The 21,695-nt window shown below is 42.2% G+C and overlaps 1 protein-coding gene and 2 pseudogenes across 1 annotated transcript; 1 reads left to right on the plus strand and 2 right to left on the minus strand.

Moving 5' to 3' along the window:
- Positions 1-747: 747 nt before the first annotated feature.
- LOC149744529 (fructose-2,6-bisphosphatase TIGAR pseudogene) lies at positions 748-3,591 on the plus strand (annotated as a pseudogene).
- Positions 3,592-5,804: 2,213 nt separating this feature from the next.
- Positions 5,805-10,125, minus strand: LOC149744530 (uncharacterized). The gene is given in 2 exon segments (XM_089902008.1): positions 5,805-9,396; positions 9,399-10,125. Coding segments are annotated over 2 exon segments (960 nt in total). The 5' UTR covers positions 10,114-10,125; the 3' UTR covers positions 5,805-9,151.
- A 217-nt stretch (positions 10,126-10,342) lies between these two features.
- On the minus strand, positions 10,343-12,508 carry LOC111170069 (zinc finger protein 587B pseudogene; annotated as a pseudogene).
- Between the last annotated feature and the right edge of the window lie 9,187 nt (positions 12,509-21,695).

Consider the following 21,695-nt stretch of genomic DNA (forward strand, 5'->3'; position numbering starts at 1 on the left):
CCAACAGCCAACACGGTCCTGTTTCCAGGCTCCTTCTTTGAGAAGGTCCATGTCCTGAAAAGGCAGATCTCTGACATAAAAGCAGTAATGAGAAACTAGGATTCCTCTCCACCTGTGTGACAAACCAGAATGAAAAAGCATCCTGGGAATTGCTCTCTGGGGCTCTCATCTTTTCTAGACCTAACAAGGGCCTCCTGGGCACAAGTGAGCACTTCCCTGGTGCTCCCTGCATGAAAACCATCAATTCTATACAGAAGAGACAGACTGATAAGACACTAGTATTAAGCATGTTAAACATTAGCTCTTTCAATCTTCACCATTCTCCAGGGTAAGCATTCCTCTATTGTCAAATTCATGTTTTTCTTTTTTAATGATGAGAAAACTGGAGGTCTGGGTTATTGAAGGCACTCATCCAAAGTTAATACCTTGTAAAGAGTCTGCGCCAAAACTGCCTAACAAAACCAATAGCAGATGCCATTCATGTGAGCACAAGCTGGGTGCAAAACATCTGATGCGCTCTGGCCCATTGCGTGTCTTAACAGCTCCAGAGGATAAGCATTATCCTTGCTCCCCTCGCGTACAGCTCGGGACAAGGAGACACGGAAAAGTCAGGCCCTGCCTGATGTCATACCACCACCCCAGTGCACCTGACCGAGTCTAAAAGCTCTGGGAAAATCCTCTGAAGATATATTTTTTTTATTCTTTGGTGACTTACTAACTGTAGAGTGTTGAGAAGAATACACCAAAGACAGGGAAAAGTACATGTGAAGGACAAGTAGTGGGAAGGGGTGTGAGCATTCAGGAAACTGAGGTAGAGGGTGGAGAGAGAATGAAGGACACTTTGTGTCAAGATGCTGAACTGAGCAGACACAATTATTTGTGGAGATATTAACTTAGCTGACCCATAAGCCCAATGTAGTATATTTGTAAATTTCAAATCTTTAGAAATTAAATTTTAGTCTTCTATAAACTACAATACTGTGACAATTTTTTTCCCATGGTAGTAGAAGATGTACGTTCTGTTTTAAAATTGAAATTATGAAATCACTGTTGTTTGTTCAAAAAGTCATCCTGGGCAGTGCCGGGTGGCTTGTGCGGAGTGCGGGTGACGTTCAGGCGGCGTGCGCGGCCTTTGCTTCGCTCTGTCCCGGCGCTGGCGGGATGACGCTCTTCGCTCTGACAGTGGTCCAGCATGGAGAAATAAGACTTAACAAGGAGAAATCCTTCAAGGACAAGGAATAGATGAGCCTCTTTCAGAAACTGGATTTAAACAAGCAGCTGCTGCTGGCATATTTCTTAATAACATGAAGTTTACTCACATTTTCTCCAGTGACCTCATGAGGACAAAGCAGACCGTGCATGGAATTTTGGAGAAGAGCAAATTTTGCAAAGATATGACAGTAAAGTATGATTCAAGACTTCGAGAAAGTAAATACGGGGTTGCAGAAGGCTGGCCGCTGAGTGAGCTAAGGGCCATGGCCAAAGCAGTTGGGCAGGAGTGCCCTGTGTTCACACCGCCCGGAGGAGAGACTTTGGACCAGGTGAAAATGCGTGGAAAAGACTTCTTTGAATTTCTTTGTCAGCTGATCCTGAAAGAAGCAGGTCAGAATGAACAGATTTCCCAAGAAGCCCCGAGCGACTGTCTGGAAAGTTCTTTGGCAGAGATATTTCCTTTAGGGGAAAAGTGTGCCTCCAAGTTTAATTTGGACAGCAGCGTTCCAGGGTTAGTGGCCAGTGTCTTAGTTGTGAGTCACGGCGCCTACATGAGAAGCCTGTTGGATTATTTCCTGACCGACCTTAAGTGTTCCTTCCCGGTGACCCTGAGCAGGTCCGAACTCACATCAGTCAGCCCCAATACAGGGATGAGTGTCTTTATCATAAACTTTGAGAAAGGAGAAGTGAAACCAACCACCCAGTGTGTGTGTGTGAACCTACAGGGCCACCTGACCGGGGTGACCAAAATTCACTAAATTTAAATCTGCATCGAAATCTAACAAATGTGAACCTCTGAGGGAGTGCCTTTGACTTTATTTCCACTCTCTGCTAATGCAGACTTGGAAACAGTTAAAAAGCTGTCCGTTATAGCAGGTTATAAAGCTCGAATGGAATCAGAGTCACATGAAACACTAATGGAAAACCATTGAGAATTGACTTCTTTTTTGTGAGTACAGTTGGAATTTTCCAGGGTAATTTTACTGCCCTGCTCAGTGACATCTCTGGATTGTAAATGGACGAAGGAACTGAGTATTGCAAACTGGGGGATTAATAATCCTGTTACTTTTTTTTTTGCTTTGCTTTTTTAATGTCCTGGTTTTTTTGGTATTTTTCTTTAATGTCTGAAAAATCTGGCCTATTTTATTGGCTCTTGGTAAGATACTGTATGTTTTCTTTTTTACTGTCTCATCCAGTTCTTGGAAGAGGGAACTATTTGTAATTTCCACTCCATATTTATGTGAAAATATGTTATATTCAAAAAGTTCTTTAAAGGAGAAATGCTTGCCGTCATAGTTTATGTAAAAGCAAACGACACTAAATGTTTAATACAGAAATCAACTGTTGGAATTGTTTACTCTGCAGGGTTTGAGATGCAGATGAATGTGAATTGTGGTTGCAGAATAGTCTCGTGAGGAAGAAGCATCATCTGATTACAAAATTTTTAAAGAAGGAATCTGAGTGGAGGAAGAGGAAAGAGCAGATCTTTCTTATCTAAGCTGTAAGCTGAAGAATTTAGTTTGAAGGTGGCACTAAAGAAAGTAAACGGTTGCTTCACAGTAGCCCCAGAATAAAAGAGGGGCTTCACTGAAAAGAACCGTGGTTTTTTTGTGGAAGGTACAGATGAGGTTTCCTCTCTTTTCCACCAGATGGCACTGGAGAAAAGGGAGTTTGGTTACCTTAATTCTGTACAAAAGATGGGTCCCTCTGAGGCCCTCATGTAAATGGAGAACGTGTTTTCCATGCAGTTTGCTTTTAAATTATCATATTGATGAATGCTGTGAGTCTCAGCTCACAGAGGGTAGGACTGAGGCTGTCAGTTAAGGCTAAAATCACGTGTAGTCATATTTCAAGTTCAGGATCATGCTGTCCTTAGTGTGTCCAGCGCTGCCAGTGTTCGTTCCAGTGCTGGAGCAGAGCATGTGGTTGAGCGCAGAGGAAGTTCACTGCAGACGAAAAGTTGGAAAGTAACCAAAAAGGACAGATAATAAACGTCCACATCCCTGCCACCCAGAAGTAATATTCCCCCCCTTTTTTGAAAAAAGAAATAACACATTGCGATGTAAGCCAAGTTCCTTTAAGCAGCTGTCGCTGTCCTGTTCCCTCCTGTTCTCTACAGAGACAGCCAGCACCGCGAGTCTATATACCCATCCATCCTTCACGTGGCCACCTAGTGTCATAAGGGAACAATGGGTTCCCTTATGGGAACCCATTAGGGTTCTGGTGTTTTTAAACAATGGTATTGTTCTGGTGTTTCTGGTCTTGATACAAAATATCAAGCTGTCTGTATTCTGTATTTTCACTTATTACATATATCTTGGGCTTCTATATTAGTATGTATAGATAGATCTGGTTACTTGTAACCACTGTATTGTACAAAATAAATGTAGTACATTAAAAAAAAAAGTCATCCTGGGGCTTCCCTGGTGGCGCAGTAGTTGAGAGTCCGCCTGCCGATGCAGGGGATGCGGGTTCGTGCCCCGGTCTGGGAAGATCCCACATGCCGCGGAGCGGCTGGGCCCGTGAGCCATGGCCATTGAGCCTGTGCATCCGGACTCTGTGCTCCACAACAGGAGAGGCCAGAACAGTGAGAGGCCCGCGTACCGCAAAAAAAAAAAAAAAAAAAAGTCATCCTGGTAGGGATACTGTAGAAACTTTCAAAAATATAATTTATAAATATCTATATACATAAACCAAATGTTTAAAGACACTTGAAATTATGCAAAAGCTCTGAGTTTCCTGTTTCTTCTTACCTGGTAACCTAGAAGTAAATGCCATTATTAAAAATTATACTTTTTCAACTTTTCCTTGAGAAAACAGCTTTGAGCAAGATTATGTTTAGCAATGTAAAGAGCTGACTACATCAAAATCATTAGAAGTCTAATATTTCTTTCCTTTACTAGGTTAGTATAATTTCTTACATTTTCCAGTGTCTTTTTCAAAACTTTTGTTTTCGGTTGTGTTGTTTTTAATCCTTAAACTCTATAAAGTTTCATTAATCTTCAAATCCTTTTCAGGAAACGTCTAAGAGATTTTTCAACCGATATTCCTGTTTTTCTCAACTCAGTCAAAAGAAGTGACTGATCCCTGGACTGTGTGTACACAGAAATGAATGTTCTAATAAACTTTCTTTTCCAACCTGGGATTTAGGAAGTCTTTGACAATGCCAGAGATTAGAACACAACCAAGTTGAATGTCCATGCAGGAGGGCTTCCTCCATGTGGAAATTGCAAATTCAAGGGACATTGAGCAGGAATTCCTTGGCAGTCCAGTGGCTAGGACTCCGCACTTCCACTGCAGGGGGCTCGGGTTTGATCCCTGGTTAGGGTGCTGCCTGGCAAAAAAAAAAAAAAAAAAAAGGACACTGAGCTACTTGAGCCAGCTTAGGAGAATACTGAAGAGGAAAAGAAAAGAAAGGAAAGGTGGTGGGATATAAGAAGAAAAGGGGTAAGATTTAGGCAGATTGACCAGTGAGGAAGTTTTAACTTATTCATAAATTATCTGAAGCAAGTCCCCCTAAGTGATACTAGGAGGGGAGAGGAGGGGAGGGGAGGGGAGGGGAGGAAATTCTGATTAACAGATGGCCCACTTTCTATACGCGGTGTGATGAGGCTTCCAAATGCAATTTAGAATAACAATGCCTCCTTGAAAGATGTTAGTCAAGGGTATCTTCTTAAGTGGATCCATTAGTTGCTAAAATGTCAATAACCTAAAATAGAAAATGAAATACAACAAACTAAATGCTGTATGAAATAAATACTTGTGTAATCACAGTCAAAAACTATTTCAAATCAATTTATAACACAGAATTTTGACTACACGTATTTTGTGGAATGTGTCCTAAGACCTGTGGAAATAAAGGCCAACCACATGAGAACACTCAAAGCCTATTTATTCAGATCTACAAATCATGGCTTGACAGTGCTGAATATCTAGACCTAAGAAGTGATCAAGAATGTTAACAATTAAACTTAAAAAATAGATGCTGTATGTGGCCACTACGTTGTGTACAGTACACAAAATATTTATGAAATACTCCCGTATTCAAAAACAATAATTTTTATAGCAAAGAAGTCACATTACTGAAGAATGAATAAAGTTCCAACATAAGTTTTTGTTGTTTCACTATCTTCTTAATTGCTAGAAAAAAAGAGAAACTGCTAGGACTTCCCTGGTGTCTCAGTAAATAAGACTATGTGCTCGCAATGTGGGGAGCCCAGGTTCAATACCTGATCAGGGAACTAGATCCCACATGTATGCTGCAACTAAGAGTTCACATGCCACAACAAAGGAGCCCACCTGCTGCAACTAAGAAGCCCACCTGCTGCAACTAAGACTGGGTGCAAACAAATAAAAATAAATAATAAGGGCTTACCTGGTGGCGCAGTGGTTGAGAGTCCGCCTGCTGATGCAGGGGACACGGGTTCGTGCCCCAGTCTGGGAGGATCCCACATGCTGCGGAGCGGCTGGGCCCGTGAGCCATGGCCGCTGAGCCTGCACGTCCGGAGCCTGTGCTCCGCAACGGGAGAGGCCACAGCAGTGAGAGGCCCGCGTACCACAAAAAAATAAAAAAATAAAAAATAAATAATAAGCCTGTCTCCTTAAAAAAGAGAGAGAGAGAAAGAGAGAGAGAGAGAGAAACTGCCAAAATTCTTTTTTTTGTTTTTAATTCTTTTTATTTATATATTTATTTTTGGCTGCAGATTGCGGGGTCTTAGTTCCCTGACCAGAGAACTAACCTGGGCCCTCAGCAGTGAAAGTGCAGTCCTAACCACTGGACCACCAGGAAATTCTCCCAAATTTCATTTTAAAAAACAAGCAATAGATATGCATAGATATTTTACCAAAAACAACATACAACTGGCAAATACAGGCATACTTTGTTTTATTGCACTCCGCTTTACTGCACTTTGCAGATGTTTGTTTGTTTGTTTTTAATTGAAGGTTTCTGGCAACTCTATATTGAGCAAGTCTACTGGTGCCATGTTTCCAACAGCATTTGCTTGCTTCATGTCTGTGTCACATCTTGGTAATTCTTGCAATACTGCAAACGTTATCATCATTATTATATTTCTTATGGTGATCTGTGATCTCTGATGTTACTACTGCAAAAACCTTACAACTAGCTAAAGGCTCAGATGATAGTCAACATTTTTAGCAATAAAGTATTTTTAAATTAAGGTATGTATTTTTTTTAGACATAATGCTATTGTACACCTAACAGACTACAGTATAGCATAAACATTACTTTTACATGCACTAGAAAATCAAAAACTTCATGTGACTTGCTTTATTGTGATACTGGCTTTATTGCAGTGATCTAAAACCCAACTCATCATATTTCTGAGGTATGCCTGTAAACAAATGAAAAAATGCTCAACATCATGCAACATCAGGGAAAGGCAACTAAACCATAGTGGGATACAGTTACAGACTTATTTAAAAGGTTAACATTTTCAAAGGCTAACCATACCCACTACTGGCAAGGATATGGAAAAACTGTATGTCTCATACACTGCTAGCAGGAATACAAAAGATCACAATTTGCAATTTCTTAAAAAGTTAGCTACCCACTTACCCTGTAACTCAGGCATTGCACCCGCCCCCACCTCCACCCCACCCCCCACCGCCAAATTAACACAAGATAAATGAAACATGTATGCGAAGAACTAAATTCAAATATCTTAGCAGGTTTATTTGCAACAATCAGAAACTGGAAAGAACTCAAATATGCATAAAAAGACAAAAGAATAAACAAATAGTGGTACACCCACAAACTGTCATACTTCTAAGCAATACAAAAAAAAAGACCAACTACTCATTTAAGCACCATTGATGACTATCAAAATGAGTAAGCCACATGAGGCTACTCAAAGGAAAAAAAGTGTAAACACTTTATGAGTAGAATCATATACAATTCTAAAATGGAAGCTAATCTATTATAATGGAAAGTAAACAAATGCTTGCCTGGAGAGCAGAGATAGTACAGAAGGAGACATTATTAAAGGGCATGAAGTAAAACAGAGGATGATGGAGAGGCTCATTATTATGATTGTGGTGGTGCTTTTATGGATTTACATGAATGTCAAAACTTGTCAAAATGTTAAGTTTAAATATAATCAGTTTGTTGTATGTCACTTATACCTTACTAAAGCTCTGAAAATATGATTCAAAACAGAAAGCTAGATTTCCTACAATTCTGGAAAATTAGTTTGGCAAACCTCTACTGATTCCACCAACTCTTTCCTCATGTCTGGGAGGGATACCTTGCCTTAGTGGTGGCAAATATCAGAAGCAACAAGGCAATTTCCACCAAATTCAATGGGAATGCAGGCTGGGTTACAGAGGGCACAACTCATCTTCACTATCCTCATTTTCCTACACAGCAAGAGATTTGAGGTGAACACACACACATGCTACAGGAATCCACAGAACATTTATAAATTTTTCCTCTCGCAACAGCCTCCCTACACAAAATACACAGTTCTGGAGGCCATGAGAATTTCTGCACCTGCTCATCCTTCATAGCTATAGGGACTGGAACATTGTGGAGGTCCGTTCAAAACAGACACATTCCAACAATCTTGTGGCAGTCTATTCCCCTCCCTATAAAACCAGTGTCCCTGTAACAAATGATTTCCCTGCCCATACAATCATATAACCTATGCTGCCACTATCTGGAATTCTGGACATGAGGGTACATGGCTCCAACACAAGACCTGGGAAACAGATTTCCTTTACCACCTGGACACAATGCAATACTCCCTGTGAACAAGACAGTTTCTTCTTGCTTTAGGAAGCACCAAAGGTTATCACAACAGCCCCTCTACAGACTGACCTCTGAACCAACAAAATACCAACGCATCCAGGTTACAGATAAGGATCACATCCCTGCAGTCTTTTCTTGGAGGCCTTGGGCAGCAATGCCAACTAGGACAAAACTAGAGAGAAGTATACTCTACATCATATTGTTCCCTCTGAGGTACACAGAATTTGGGATCCCACAAGAAAGCTCTTCAGCCCTGTTGTCACAACTCAGTTGTTTTCAAATCACCACAGTGTACAGAATCCCGAGATTAAAGGAGCTTAAACAGTAAGGCCTCCATTTTCACACCAACCAGTACAATGGGAAGAAGGCTATTCCTGGATTGGAGACATGAAGCACAGGAAAATCCCATCACAGCAGTCACGTGAGACTAAAAACATCCCTGAAAAAAGTAGTCCCGGTTGCAAGTCACCAGCAGAGTCCTCTAGGCCAAAAATTGGTCAGATCAGTGAGGTAACCCATCAAACAAATTAGAAAGGAATGAGTGCTCAGGATTATAAAGACTCCCACAAACAAGACAACATCAAGGTTTCCTTCCCTGGACTCGGTGGGGTGGTTCAATGATGCACATCATGAGCACCTGCCACATAGTAGTGGTGAAATGGCTTTTGCTATGGAACTGGCAATGATGTAAACCTGGTAAGTGCCTGGGCAGGTTAAGAAATGCACTGAAGCTCCCATAAACCTGGAATTTAAGTGGTTTATTGGGTGTATTGGCAGATAGCACCCTCATAAGGGATCTCCCCAGTGTTATATTGAACAATCCATCCCTGCACAACTACTCTTTTTCTGAAGTGAACTTTGTGGTATCCGATGAAATAAGACTGAAGGCTGTGAACTCTCCAGTGTGAAATGAGGCTAGTTTGGCTAAAGGTTTCCCACACTTATCACATCCGTAAGCCCATTAACCAATGTGAACATTATGTGTTCTATGAGACTGTAGTTTTAGGTAAAGGATTTCCAACATTTCCTACAACATACGGACTTTCTGCAGTGTGGACACTCCTGTGTTTAATGAACCTGGAGTTTTTAGCAAAGGATTTCCCACATTCACAGCACTTATATGGCTTTGATCCAGTGTGAGTTCTCTGATGTTGAAAAACAGAGCTTGGGCTAACCAACTTCCCAAATTTTCTTTACTTTTATGAGTTTTCTCCAGTGAACTCTCTGATGTCGAAGGACTGAAGAACTTTGGGCAAATGCTTTCCCACACTCACTGCACTCATAAGGCCTTTCTCCAGTGTGAATTCTCCTGTGTTTAATGAAGGCTGAATTATCAGCAAAGGATTTTCCACATTCAGTGCACTCATAAGGCCTTGAACCAGTGTGAAGTCTCTGGTTGACAAAGAGCTTTGATTAAAAGTTTTCCCACATTTGCTGCACTCATAAGGCCTTTCTCCAGTGTGAATTCTCTGATGTTGAAGGAGTGCAGAGTTTTGGCTAAATGATTTCCCGCATTCGTTGCATTTATATGGCCTTTCCCTGGTGTGAACTCTCTGATGTATAATGAAGTGGGATTTCTTGCTAAAGAATTTCCTACATTCCCCACACTCATATGGCCTTTCACCAGTGTGAACTCTCTGGTGTTCAATGAGATGGGACTTGTTGCTAAGTAATTTCCCACATTTCCCACACTTATAAGGTCTTTCTCTAGTATGGACTCTCCAATGTTGAATAAGGTTGGGCTTTTGCCTAAATGATTTTCCACACTCCCCACACTCATAAGGCCTTTCTCCAGTGTGAACTCTCTGATGTCGGAGGAATGAAGAGCTTTGGCAAAATGTTTTTCCACATTCACTGCATTTATAAGGCCTTTCTCCAGTATGAACTCTCCTATGTTTAATGAGTCTGGAGTTTACAGCAAAGGATTTTCCACATTCAGTGCATTCATAAGGTCTTGATCCAGTGTGAAATCTCTGATGCTGAAGGAGCACAGAGTTTTGTGTAAAAGTTCTACCACATTCATTGCACTCATAAGGCCTTTCCCTAGTGTGAATTCTCCGATGTTGAAGGAGGGTAGAGCTTTGGCTAAACGATTTTGTATATTCATCACATTCATATGGCTTTCGTTTCATGTGAACTCTCTTGTGTGTAAAGAGGTTGGAGCACTGAGTAAATGATTTCCCACATTATGTACATTCATAAGGCCTATCTCTAGTGTTATATCTCTGGTGTTCAATGAGGTTGGAGCACTTAGTAAATGATTTCCCATATTCTGTACATTCATAAGGCCTATCTCTAGTGTTACTTCTCTGGTGTTCAATGAGGTTGGACTTTCTGTTAAATAATATCCCATGTTCCCCAGGTTCAAAAGTTTTCTCCATTGTAAACTTTCTGATGCTGACTGACGTTACAGCTTCTCTCACACTGATTACACATAAAACATCTTTCTCTAGTGAGGAGTCTCTGGTGCTGAACAAGTGTGTGTTTGGGGCTGAAAGCTTTTGTGCATTCTTTCCAGTTATGATAAGTTTTTCCCCTCTGAAAGGTCATCCCACACTCAGCTCTGCTGTTCGACCTCTCCCAGTGTGAGTAGCCCATTGCTGGAGAAACTGAGAGCTGGCCAAGAAGTCCTTCCCAAACACCCTGAAGACTAATGGCTTCCCTGACACATGGTACTTGCAGTTCTTCACAAATGAGGCTCTGTCCACATCTCTTCTGAAGGGTTTCTCCCCGATGCACTGCTTCTGATGCTGATGAAGGTTTATGCTTACATACAATTGTTTCCCACATGTTTCACACCTATGTAATTTCTGCTTTGAATGTGTTCCTTGATATTCATTCAAGTACAAAAAGTCTCTCAATATCTGGACACATATTTCACAAGGGTGGGCCTTTTTGAAGGACAGATTTGCCTTGGGACTCCTGATCTGTGACACTCTTTGAATAGAAGTACGCTGCTCAAAAGAAGCCTTCTCATTCTCCACTTCATGGCAACAACCTAAAAGCAAGAAATGTTGGTGAAGTACATGTTGATTTCCGTGGGAGGGGGGAGCTCACACACCAGTGTGTGTCTGACGAACACATGAATGAGTTTGTGTGATTATTTACAAGAACACAGAGTTGGGTTCAATTTGATGACATGGTTGTTAGCAATACTGGGCTATAAAGGCCACAGGATGGGGGAAGACCACATGAGAGAAAAGACACAACCATATGATGTGTCATAGGGAGGAGAGGCAGGGTGAAAAATTAAAGTCGATGGTTAAAAAATTAGTTACAAACAACTGTCAGCAGGACCTTGTCTGCTGCTAACACATGACTGCAATGTAGATGGGTATTTCCAGGCCCAAGAAAACGGGACTGCAACAGAACAGCTGTTGGTCAGGAACATTTTAAGAATGGGTACATGTTTGATTATAGAAAATATATGGGCCAACGTTAGAGAATGCACAGATAAAGCAGTGAGAAAAGTGGGTGATACAGGGAGTTTAGAGACGTGAGGATTAACCACAGGCTGGAATAAAATTGGAAGAATCACAGTGCAGAATTGACAAGTCAGCACTGTTAAGAATGGGGCAGAAAAAGCAAAAATAAGGTGTGGCCACTGGAAGTAGCATCAAAACACTAGTCAAACAGAACAAATTTCTGGTATCACTTGAACACAGGGCTATCATACACTCCCATAGTGCTACTGTACAGCGGCCCTTTGAGCCCATTTGGCTGAGTCTGAATTCATATCCATCCTGTGGACAAACAAGGGCTCTCCACCCCACTTCCAAAATGAACAAGTGTATGGGACCTGGATGATGAAAATAACAGGGGAAAGATACCACCTATGAGCAGCTGACCCATACTCATCACATCATAGGCCAGAGAAAAACATCTAAATACTATTAAGAGAACTTTGGAAAGGGGTCTTGCAAGAAGTCCATGGTCTACATCAGAGAATTAATTCCCAGCACAGGCAGTCATGAGGAAATGTCAGTGAAAAGAAGGAAGTAGAATCTGAGGCGCAAGGATGACATGCATCTGGACAACATCACCCAGAAGGAAGAGGGCAAGTATGGTGGGATACATTAGGCTGAGTGGAAGATTCCTGACCCTGGATCCTTCCAGGGAAGGCTGTAGAGAAGCAGATATGGGGCCTATTCAAGGAGAACAGATGGCAGTGCAAACATCTCAGCCCAACCAACCACAGCAACAACTTAGGGAATTGGGGGAAAAAAGCAGTGACAATGGTCCTGACATGAAAAGGACAGACTTGTCTCTGGGGAAAAGGAAAGGGCAGAGACTAGTTCAGGACATGGGGAAAGGTTTGAGGTTCTTACCCAGGGAGGTTATAAGTGCCAAGTTCTCCAGCATCACATCATGGTACAAGTATCTTTGAGCCTCATCAAGGAGACCCCATTCCTCCCAAGAAAAGGTCACAGCTACATCTTCAAAGTTCACACTGACCTGCCATGATGGTGACAGATAAAACCACAAACAGTCCACTTCTGAGAAGTCACAATCTATTTCCCCACACATCTACCCTATGACTATCCATCACCCAAGCTTCCCAAATCAGAGGATCAATCAGGCCCTGTGACCATGGTGTGGTTTTCTCCCCACGAGCCCACTGATCACTAGGTACAACAACCAGAAGAAGAGGCAGGTGCATGAACATATAGCTCAGCTATAGGCCTGGCATAAAGGGATCCACCCCCTCCTGACAAGCAATTCCCCTGGTGTGGCCATCATCCTGAAATTATCAATGCAGTGCCCTGGAACCATCAGACATGTTCCCTCTTCAAGCACACATCACTCCTTAAACTGTACATCCCTCAGTCTCAGTATCCCACAGCCACACATGACCATGGCCACCAACACCTCACTCTCCCACACCATAGTCATCTCCCTCCCCTCCCCATGTTACTTGTATTTAAATCAGTTCCTCCTAACCCCACCACAGGGCTATGATGGTGGCCTAACACATGACACCTGAGACTGGACCGATGAGACTGACAGCAGTTTCTTAATCACATAAATTCACACCTCTGAGAATAGGACACCACTCACCACAAAGGAGTACATGGGCAAAAACAACACACACAGGGGCTGTGGGATGGAACCTTTCTAGGATGAAGGGGTTGGGATGTTCCAAGGAGGATGTGATTGTCTTATCTGAACAATTCTGAGTGCTGGTAGGGAACTGATACCTGATACAAAGAAGCTCCTGGTTTGCTTTGTAAAAATGGTTGTTAAGTTAGGAGACGTTATCTGAAGGAACACTGTGGGGAGAGGAACTTGCACTCAGGCCATTTGAGGGCACCCAGGTTTCACCAAGCGTGAAGGAAGCACATCATATTGGGTTTAGGCCTTACACCACAACTCGGCAGACAGCATCCACAGTACAACTGGTAAAGTCAAACAGGACCCAATATGACCACAGACCTCCCACAATTCCCAATGGCAGCATCAGAAATCATCTATAAATGCCTTACTGCATGACTCTGATCCTTGCCTCAAATTTAAGGAATAGAACCACGTGTGGATCTCAGATACTCATAGTCCCATGCTACTTCTGTGCTGCCCTTCCTGTCCCTCGGCAATGACAACACTTCTCTGCTCCCTTACCTTCATTCATACTCCAGCCCCATTACTCACCCTCCCCAAGCCTAGTGATTCTCACAGATGACCTTATTTGCTCATGGCCATGTATACCAGGTTGAATGAAGCACCCCAGGCCCTACCAAAGTCCTCACAAATGTTGGTGAGCCTATATAGTGGTGAATAAGCACCAGATCTGGCCTGAGTGTCATATGCATGAATTACCCCTTGCTTCTACATCCATCTCATGTCCACTCTTCTCTTGGAAGCCCTGGCCACCTGTCAGAATTTCTTGTCTCATACACCAAATCTTCATGGCCATTTACCTACATTTATGAAGGCTGACACCATCACCCAGGTACACAAGCATGAGACCCAATCCTCTGACCCCACCCTCCACACCTCTCCCCCTAAAAGCTTTGCCACCACAACCCGAAGCTTGCCTCTCCTAATGTGAGCCACAGGTCATTCACCTTGGTCCACACTCTAGTTACATTTTGGATGTCTCTAACCTGAACCACTCCCAAGAATTCCAAACCTGTATGTTAGATGTTCATTTGATGCCTTTATTCAGTGGTGTCTGAAATATCTCAGACTCTTAACATGGTCCAAAAAAAGCTCCTGCTAAACCCAGTGAATATTACACCTACTACCAACTTGCTCATCTCAACTGATGCAGCTTCCAACCCTACAGCTGCAAAGCCAGGGGTCATCATTGATCCCTGCGTTTCACTCCCTCACCACACATGTTAGAAATCTAGCTGTCCCCTTTAAAAACATGCAGCCAGAATACAACCACATTTCCTAAGGCACGCCCCTGCTCCATTAACCCTCACCTGGACTATGATAGTAGCCTCCACAATGATGCTCCTTCCTCTCTCAAGCCCACAGTCTGTTTTCCATTCTAAACCCAAATGAAACCTGTTAAGGCCTTGGTCACATCCCTCCCTACCGTGAGCCAAACCTCTAGAACGCACACCTGACATCTCAGGCAGTTGTTCCCCTCCTGACTCCAAACCACCTACTATTTATTCCTACCTGTAAAGAGAGGATACCTGTGGTTCCTGAATATTCCTGAGCTCAATTTTACCTCTAAGCATTTGCACATCCTGGTACCATTTCTTGGGTTAGCCATACACACCTGTTTACAATGGTTGCCAGAAATGGGAACGCCTCCATATAATTGTAGCATGGACTTGGGACACTGGGCTTGGAGTTTTTCTGCATCCCCAGACTCAAGGAGGGGGAGAAATGGCATCAAGCATCTCAGGACACCACAATTCCAGGGAACATAGGGGTGAAAGCAGGGCTGGTGAGGCAATGGGACACCCTCTACTTCCCTGTGCAGGTTCCATAGGCACTTCTCTAACCGTGAGAACCTGAGTGAAGAGGCAGGTCCTAAAGGAATGCGTCCATGGTGGGATTTGAGGGGCTCACTGTATGTTCTCCTGCCTGGCCTTGGAGCCAGGTGACCTCAGGCTGGCTGACTAACTTCAGGGCCTCAATGCTTAGTGTTGCCTCTTACCAGCTGTGGGACCCTGAACAAAGATTCAACCTCTTAGGACCTCAATGTCCTTATCAACCCTCTCCACCCTGTTCTTCCTTTAAACGGCTCTTGGGAATGCTCTAACCTCTGACGGGAGATACTATCTTCCTTTATTCGAAACACCCCATGGCCTTTAGAATCCTCACAATAAAGTACAATCCTGGGTCGGTTACACCAGGTCTAACTCCACTAACACTGTTCCCTGTAAGCAGAAAGCTGACCCTAGGTTTCCTGAATCCTCCCGCCTCAGGCCGATTTCCAAGCCTTCGCATCTGCGGGTACCTCTGCCTGTGACCTCTCCCACGTGCCATCACGCTGTCATAAACAGGGCCCCACCCACGACCGCTTCACTGTCCTGTGCACCGTGGCCTGGGCTGCGGGCATGTGAGCAGGCGCCCCGCACTCGGGGCTTTAATGTCCGGTGGAGTGAGGGGTGTGAGGGCCCGGGGAACGAGCGTTTACCTAAGGCGGGTACTTCAAGGCCGCCGCCATCGGACTGTGGGCGGAGCGGGGCCGGGAGCGGCGGAAGAGTCTGGGGGACGCGGGCATAGCGGTCCGTCTCACGGGCCTGGCGCCGGGCACACCAGGCGGCGTCGCCGAACTTCATATCCGCCTCTGTGCCTCGGGGACAGCGCCTCCTCCCGGACCTCCCGTTCCAGTCACTCCGGTCCTGACACAGCGCTCCGGAGCTGAGAAGAACCAGAGCAGTTAAAATGCCTACCTTGGGGGCTTCCCTGGTGGCGCAGTGGTTGAGAGACCGCCTGCCGATACAGGGGACACGGGTTCGTGTCCCGGTCAGGGAAGATCCCACATGCCGCGAAGCGGCTGGGCCCGTGAGCCATGGCCACTGAGCCTGCGCGTCCGGAGCCTGTGCTCCGCAACGGGAGAGGCCACAACAGTGAGAGGCCCGCGTACCGCAAAAAAAAAAAAAAAAGAAAAAAAATGGCCGCCTCGGGGAGGAGGCCGGAAGTCCCGTCCCCTACGAGTTGTGACCAAACGGAAATCCCTTTTTCTGCGCCTTCACTGGCTCAGCGACACAGCCTTCAACGCAGGGCACTCTGGATCCTGCAGTTCCCAGTTTCCAGGAAAAAAGGCCAGGGTCCACCTCAAAGGGCGCCAGGAAATGACTCCTCCCTGTCCACGGCCAGAGCAGTGACTCGACCCTCTTAAAAGGGGCCAAACGTAAGGGTGGTAGGGATGCGTTCTGCAGCTGATCGCCATTAGGCATCCAGGCCATGAATTAGGATGACAAATCCTTCCCAGGATGGCAGGGGCAGCAGTGCAAATTCTGTAACGAAACATTTTGTTCATTTTATCCTGAGTATTTGTAAATTTTTCTTGGTTATAAGGCAAACATTTAAAAACATTTCCTTCATGCCGTTATGATTCTCATTTGTAGAATTGTAATTTATTTCCGGATACTAATCTTAAATATGGCAAACTTGAGGAAGTGTAAATATGCCAGATATTCACGACGTAATTTTTTGAAATTCTTCTATGTAGATAATCGTACATTTTGATATAAATTAAAGGTCTGTAAATCGTTTTCCAGTTATTTTAATTCTTTATTGTCTGTGTCATAGCACCAGCTAGAATGTCCAGTATATTTAATATAAGCACTAATAATGAGAGCCTTGTTTGCTTGCTAATTTTAAACCAAAATCTCTGATTTATTACTAAAATGTTGGTTTATTGTAGTGTTTTCTTTGATACATTTTGACTAATTAATGATATATATATTTTTCTGCATAGTTGTGGTGTTGTTTTCTAATGTGAATTGATCTATTTTTTCTGCATTTATTAAGATAAACGTTTTATAATTCATTAGTATATTGAATGCTATTAATGTATTTTCTAATACTAAACCATTCTTGAATTACTGAGATGCTTTTAACTTGTTCTACATTCTGGAAGTGCAGCTAAATTTAATAAGTTTTATGAGAATGCTATGCTAGTACCATAAAATGAGTTGGGGAATACAAATCTCTGAAAGATTTGGAATAAGTTTGGATTCCTCATTTCAGTGAATAATTCATATAACTCCCTTTCTACAAATCAGGGTCTTCCTACAAATCTGTCAGATAATTTAAAAGTAGGAAGTGTCAAATAGGTGTGATATTTGTTAGTTTGATCAAGAAAGACATGTCTGGGGACTTCCCTGGCGGTCTAGTGGTTAAGACTCAGCACTTCCAGTGCAGGGGGTGAGGGTTCAATCCCTGGTCTGGCAACTGGGATCCTCCCACATGCTGCACAGCCAAAAGATTAAAAAGAAAAAAAAAAAAAAGACATGTCTGGCGGGTTGACTTATTTATGGTTTCATTTTGTTATTTTATTTTTTAATCAGATTTACTGAGTTATAATATAAAACTATAAGACACCAATGTGTACATCGTGCTGATTTGACATATGTATACATTGAAAACAATCCCCCCATCTATTTAATTAAGACATCACCTCATATATTCATCTTGTGTGTGTGTGAGAGAGAAAACATTTAAGTAATACTCTCTACGCATATATCAATTATAAAATACAGTGTTATCCACTATACTCATCGTGTTTTACATTAGATGCTCAGACGTTATTCATTTTATACCTGAAAGTTTGTTTCCTTTCACCAACCTCTCCTGATTTCTTCCACTGCCCCCCTTAACCCCAGTAGCATTTATACTCTCTATTTCTATGAGTTTGACTTTTTAAGGTTCTGCATAAAAGTGATACTATACAGTATTTGTCTTTCTCTGTTTCACTTATTTCATGTGGCACAATGCATTAAAGGTCCATTGATGTTGTCACAAATGGCAAGAGCTCCTTCTTTCTCATGGCTATGTAGTATTCATATATATATATGGGCTCCCTATATATATCACGTCTTCTTTATCCATTCGTCCACTGATGGACACTTAGGTTGTCTCCGTATCTTGGGAATTGTGAAAAATGCTGTAATGAACATGGGAGAGCACATATCAATATCCTGTTTTCATTTCCTTTAGAATTATACCCATATGTGGAATTGCTGGATAGTAGGGTAGTTCTATTTTTAATTTTTTGAGGAAACTCTCTACTTTTTTCCACAGTAGTTGCACTAATTTACATTCCCAGAATCGGTGGACAAGGGTTCACATTTCTCAACATCCTAACACTGTTATCCCTTGTTTTTTGATGACTGCCATTCTAACGTGTGAGGTGATATTTCATTATGGCTTTGCTTTGCATATTTAGTAATGTTGAACACATTTCCATGTACTTGTTGCCCATTTTTATGTATTCTTTGGAAAATATGTCTATACAGTTCCATTGCTCATTTTTAAATTATTTACTTTGCTATTAAGTTGTATGAGTTCTTTATATATTTTAGATATTAACCCCTTATCAGATGTATGATTTTCAAATATTTCCTGCCATTCTGTATATTCCCATTTCATTTTGTTGATGGTTTCCTTTACTATGCAGACGCTTTTTCGATTGATGTACTCCCACTTGTTTATTTTTGCTTTTATTATCTTTGCTTTTTATGTCAAACCCAAAAAAATCAATGCCAAGGCAAATGAAAAGGAGCTTTCACCCTATGTTTTCTTCTAGAAGTTTTATAGTTCCAAGTGATGTGTTCAAATCTTTCGTCCATTTTGAGTTGATTTTTGTGTATGGTGTAAGATAGGGTTACAGTTTTGCTCTTTTGTGTCTCTCTGTTCCCCAACGCCATTTATTGAATAGACAATCCAGTCCTCATTGTGTATTCTTGACACCTTTGGTGTAAGCAAATTCACCGTACGTGCACATGTTTATTTCTGGGCTCTATATTCTGTTCCATTGATCTATAGCTGTCTCTATGCCAATGGTGGGATTTAAAAGCTTAATTCCAATCCCTCATACTATACTGGGAGTATGATTGCATATTTCTAAAATTAAATACACTCTGTAAATATTTATTGTGATTAAGTTCATGCAATAGTCTGTAATGAGACTGTGTCCTTCCCATACCTCCATTCACAGAATCTTTACAATAGCGTCAAGGGTATGTTTCAGTAAATGACAGAGACTTGAATGATTTCCAGTTATCTATGTAGATAACCAACTAACTTTTGCCCCCAGTAGTCATAAGGTCATTTCTAACCCAGTCAGAAATGAATAATTTTATGATGAAACATTAATATGTCATTATTCTTTTGTCTGATGACAAATAGCTGATGGACACTGTTAAGCAATGAAGCCATAGTAAATAAAGCATTTTATTTACCACACTGACATGACCCCACCATGTCACACAGTCAGAACCTTCAAAGTGAGCACTCTCTGACTTGGTTCGCTAACTTTGACTTTCTCAATTACCTCATTTCTTTGCATTTCTGCCCCCTATTCATTTTCCTTTTTTTTTTTTTTTTGTCCATGCCATGGGCTTCCGGATCTTAGTTCCCTGACCAGGAATTGAACCCGGGCCCCCAGCAGTGGAAGTGCAGAGTCCTAACCACTGGACCAGTCCTAACCCTGACCAGGAATTCCCCCTCTATTCATTTTCTATTGCCCTTGCAACAAATTATTACAAACTTAGAAGCTTAAGACAGTTTCTATAGACAACATATAGTAGGATCTTGGTTTTCTACCTACTCTGAAAATCTCTTGTAATTGGTCTTCTGCTGTTCAAAGTGATTACTAATAGAGTTGGATTAATATATACCACATCTGTTACTAATTTGTGTTTGTTGCCCTTGCTCTTTGTTTGAATTTTTGTCTCACACTCTTTACCTGCTTTATGTGGTTTTCACTGAGTGTTTTATGATTCCATTTTATCTTGTTAGCATATCAGTTATATTTTTAGCTGTTCCTATAGTTTGCAGTAAACATCGACAACTAATCCAAGTCCACTTTCAAGTAACGCTTTTTCCACTTCATGTAGTGTACCTCATAATAATAAAATAATCCCAATTCTTCCCTCTAATCCCTTGTATTATTGATGTCATTCATTTCACTTATATAAAAGCATAAGCATACACACACACACACACACAAGACATGCATACAGATAAGCATACATAATAGAATATGTTGTTTTTATTACTACTTCAAATTGTTATGTTAGATCAATTAAGAACAAGAAAAATAATACTTTTTTATTTTTCCTTCATTTATTACTTCTTCACTGATCTTCTTTATGTAGATTGGACTTTTTGACCTATATCATTTTTGTCATCTCTAAAGTTTTTTAAACATTTCTTGCAAGGCAGGTGCTATGGTCTGAATGTTTGTGTTGTCCCTCCAAAATCTCTGTTGAAAGAATAACCCCCAAAGATGCTAGTATTAGGAGGTGGGGACTTTGAGAGATGCTTCAGTCATAAGGTGATAGAGCCCTCATGGGTGGAATTAGTCCCTTTATAAAAGACGCTCCAGAGAGGCCCCTAGCTCCTTCTATCACATGAGGACACAGCAAGAAACCACCTGCTATGAACCAGGAAGAGGGTTCCCACCAGAGAACTCGACCATGTTGGAACCTGTACTCCACAGCCACCAAACATATGAGAAAAAAATATTTATTTTTTTATAAACTAACAAGTCGGGCTTCCCTGGTGGCATAGTGGTTGAGAGTCCGCCTGCCGATGCAGGGGACATGGGTTCGTGTCCCGGTCCAGGAAGATCCCACATGCCGTGGAGCAGCTGGGCCCGTGAGCCATGGCTGCTGAGCCTGCGCGTCCGAAGCCTGTGCTCCGCGACGGGAGAGGCCACAGCAGTAAGAGGTCTGCGTACCGCAAAAAACCAAAACAAACAAACTAACTAACTGTCTGTGGGTTTTTGTTATAGTATCCCAAATGGACTAAGACAGTAGGTTTACTGGGAACAAATTCCCTCAGTTTTTGTCTTTGAAAGGCTTTGGTTTCCCTGCATTACTGAAGGATAATTTTGATGGTACAGAATTCAAGGTTGACTTATTTTTCATCTCAGCACTTTAAATATTTCACACCTCTCCTCGCTTGCATGGTTTCTGAGGAGATATTGGATATAATTCTTAACTTCATTCCTCAATGAGTATTTTCCCCCTCTGGCTTCTTTTAGGATTTTAAAAATCTTTGATTTCCTGTAATTTCAAAATTATGTCTACATGTCATTTTTTGACATTTATCCTGCTTAGTACTAAGGTTCCTGGATCTGTGCTTCCTTGTCTGACATTAATTTCTTCCTTAACTAAGTATCTTGGACAACTTAATTGTTACTGAGATTGAGTCTCTACTTTGCTCCAAAGACTTAATCTCTGGGCTTCCCTGGTGGTGCAGTGGTTAAGAACCTGCCTGGCAACGCAGGGGACAGGTTCGAGCCCTTGTCCGGGAAGATCCCACATGCTGAGGAGCAACTAAGCCCGTGCACCACAACTACTGAGCCTGCACTCTAGAGCCCATGTGCCACAACTACTGAAGCCTGCGCACCTAGAACCCTAGCTCCACAAGAGAAACCACCGCAATGAGAAACCCATGCACCGCAACCAAGAGTAGCCCCCACTCACCACAACTAGAGAAAGCCCGCACGAAGCAATGAAGACCCAATGCAGCCAAAAATAAATAAATAAATTTATTTTAATAAAAAAAGACTTAA

Source organism: Delphinapterus leucas, chromosome 20, assembly GCF_059928025.1.
Source record: "Delphinapterus leucas isolate spDelLeu-1000000601 "Yukka" chromosome 20, BTC_Dleu_Yukka2, whole genome shotgun sequence".
Taxonomy (NCBI): Eukaryota; Metazoa; Chordata; class Mammalia; order Artiodactyla; family Monodontidae; genus Delphinapterus; species Delphinapterus leucas.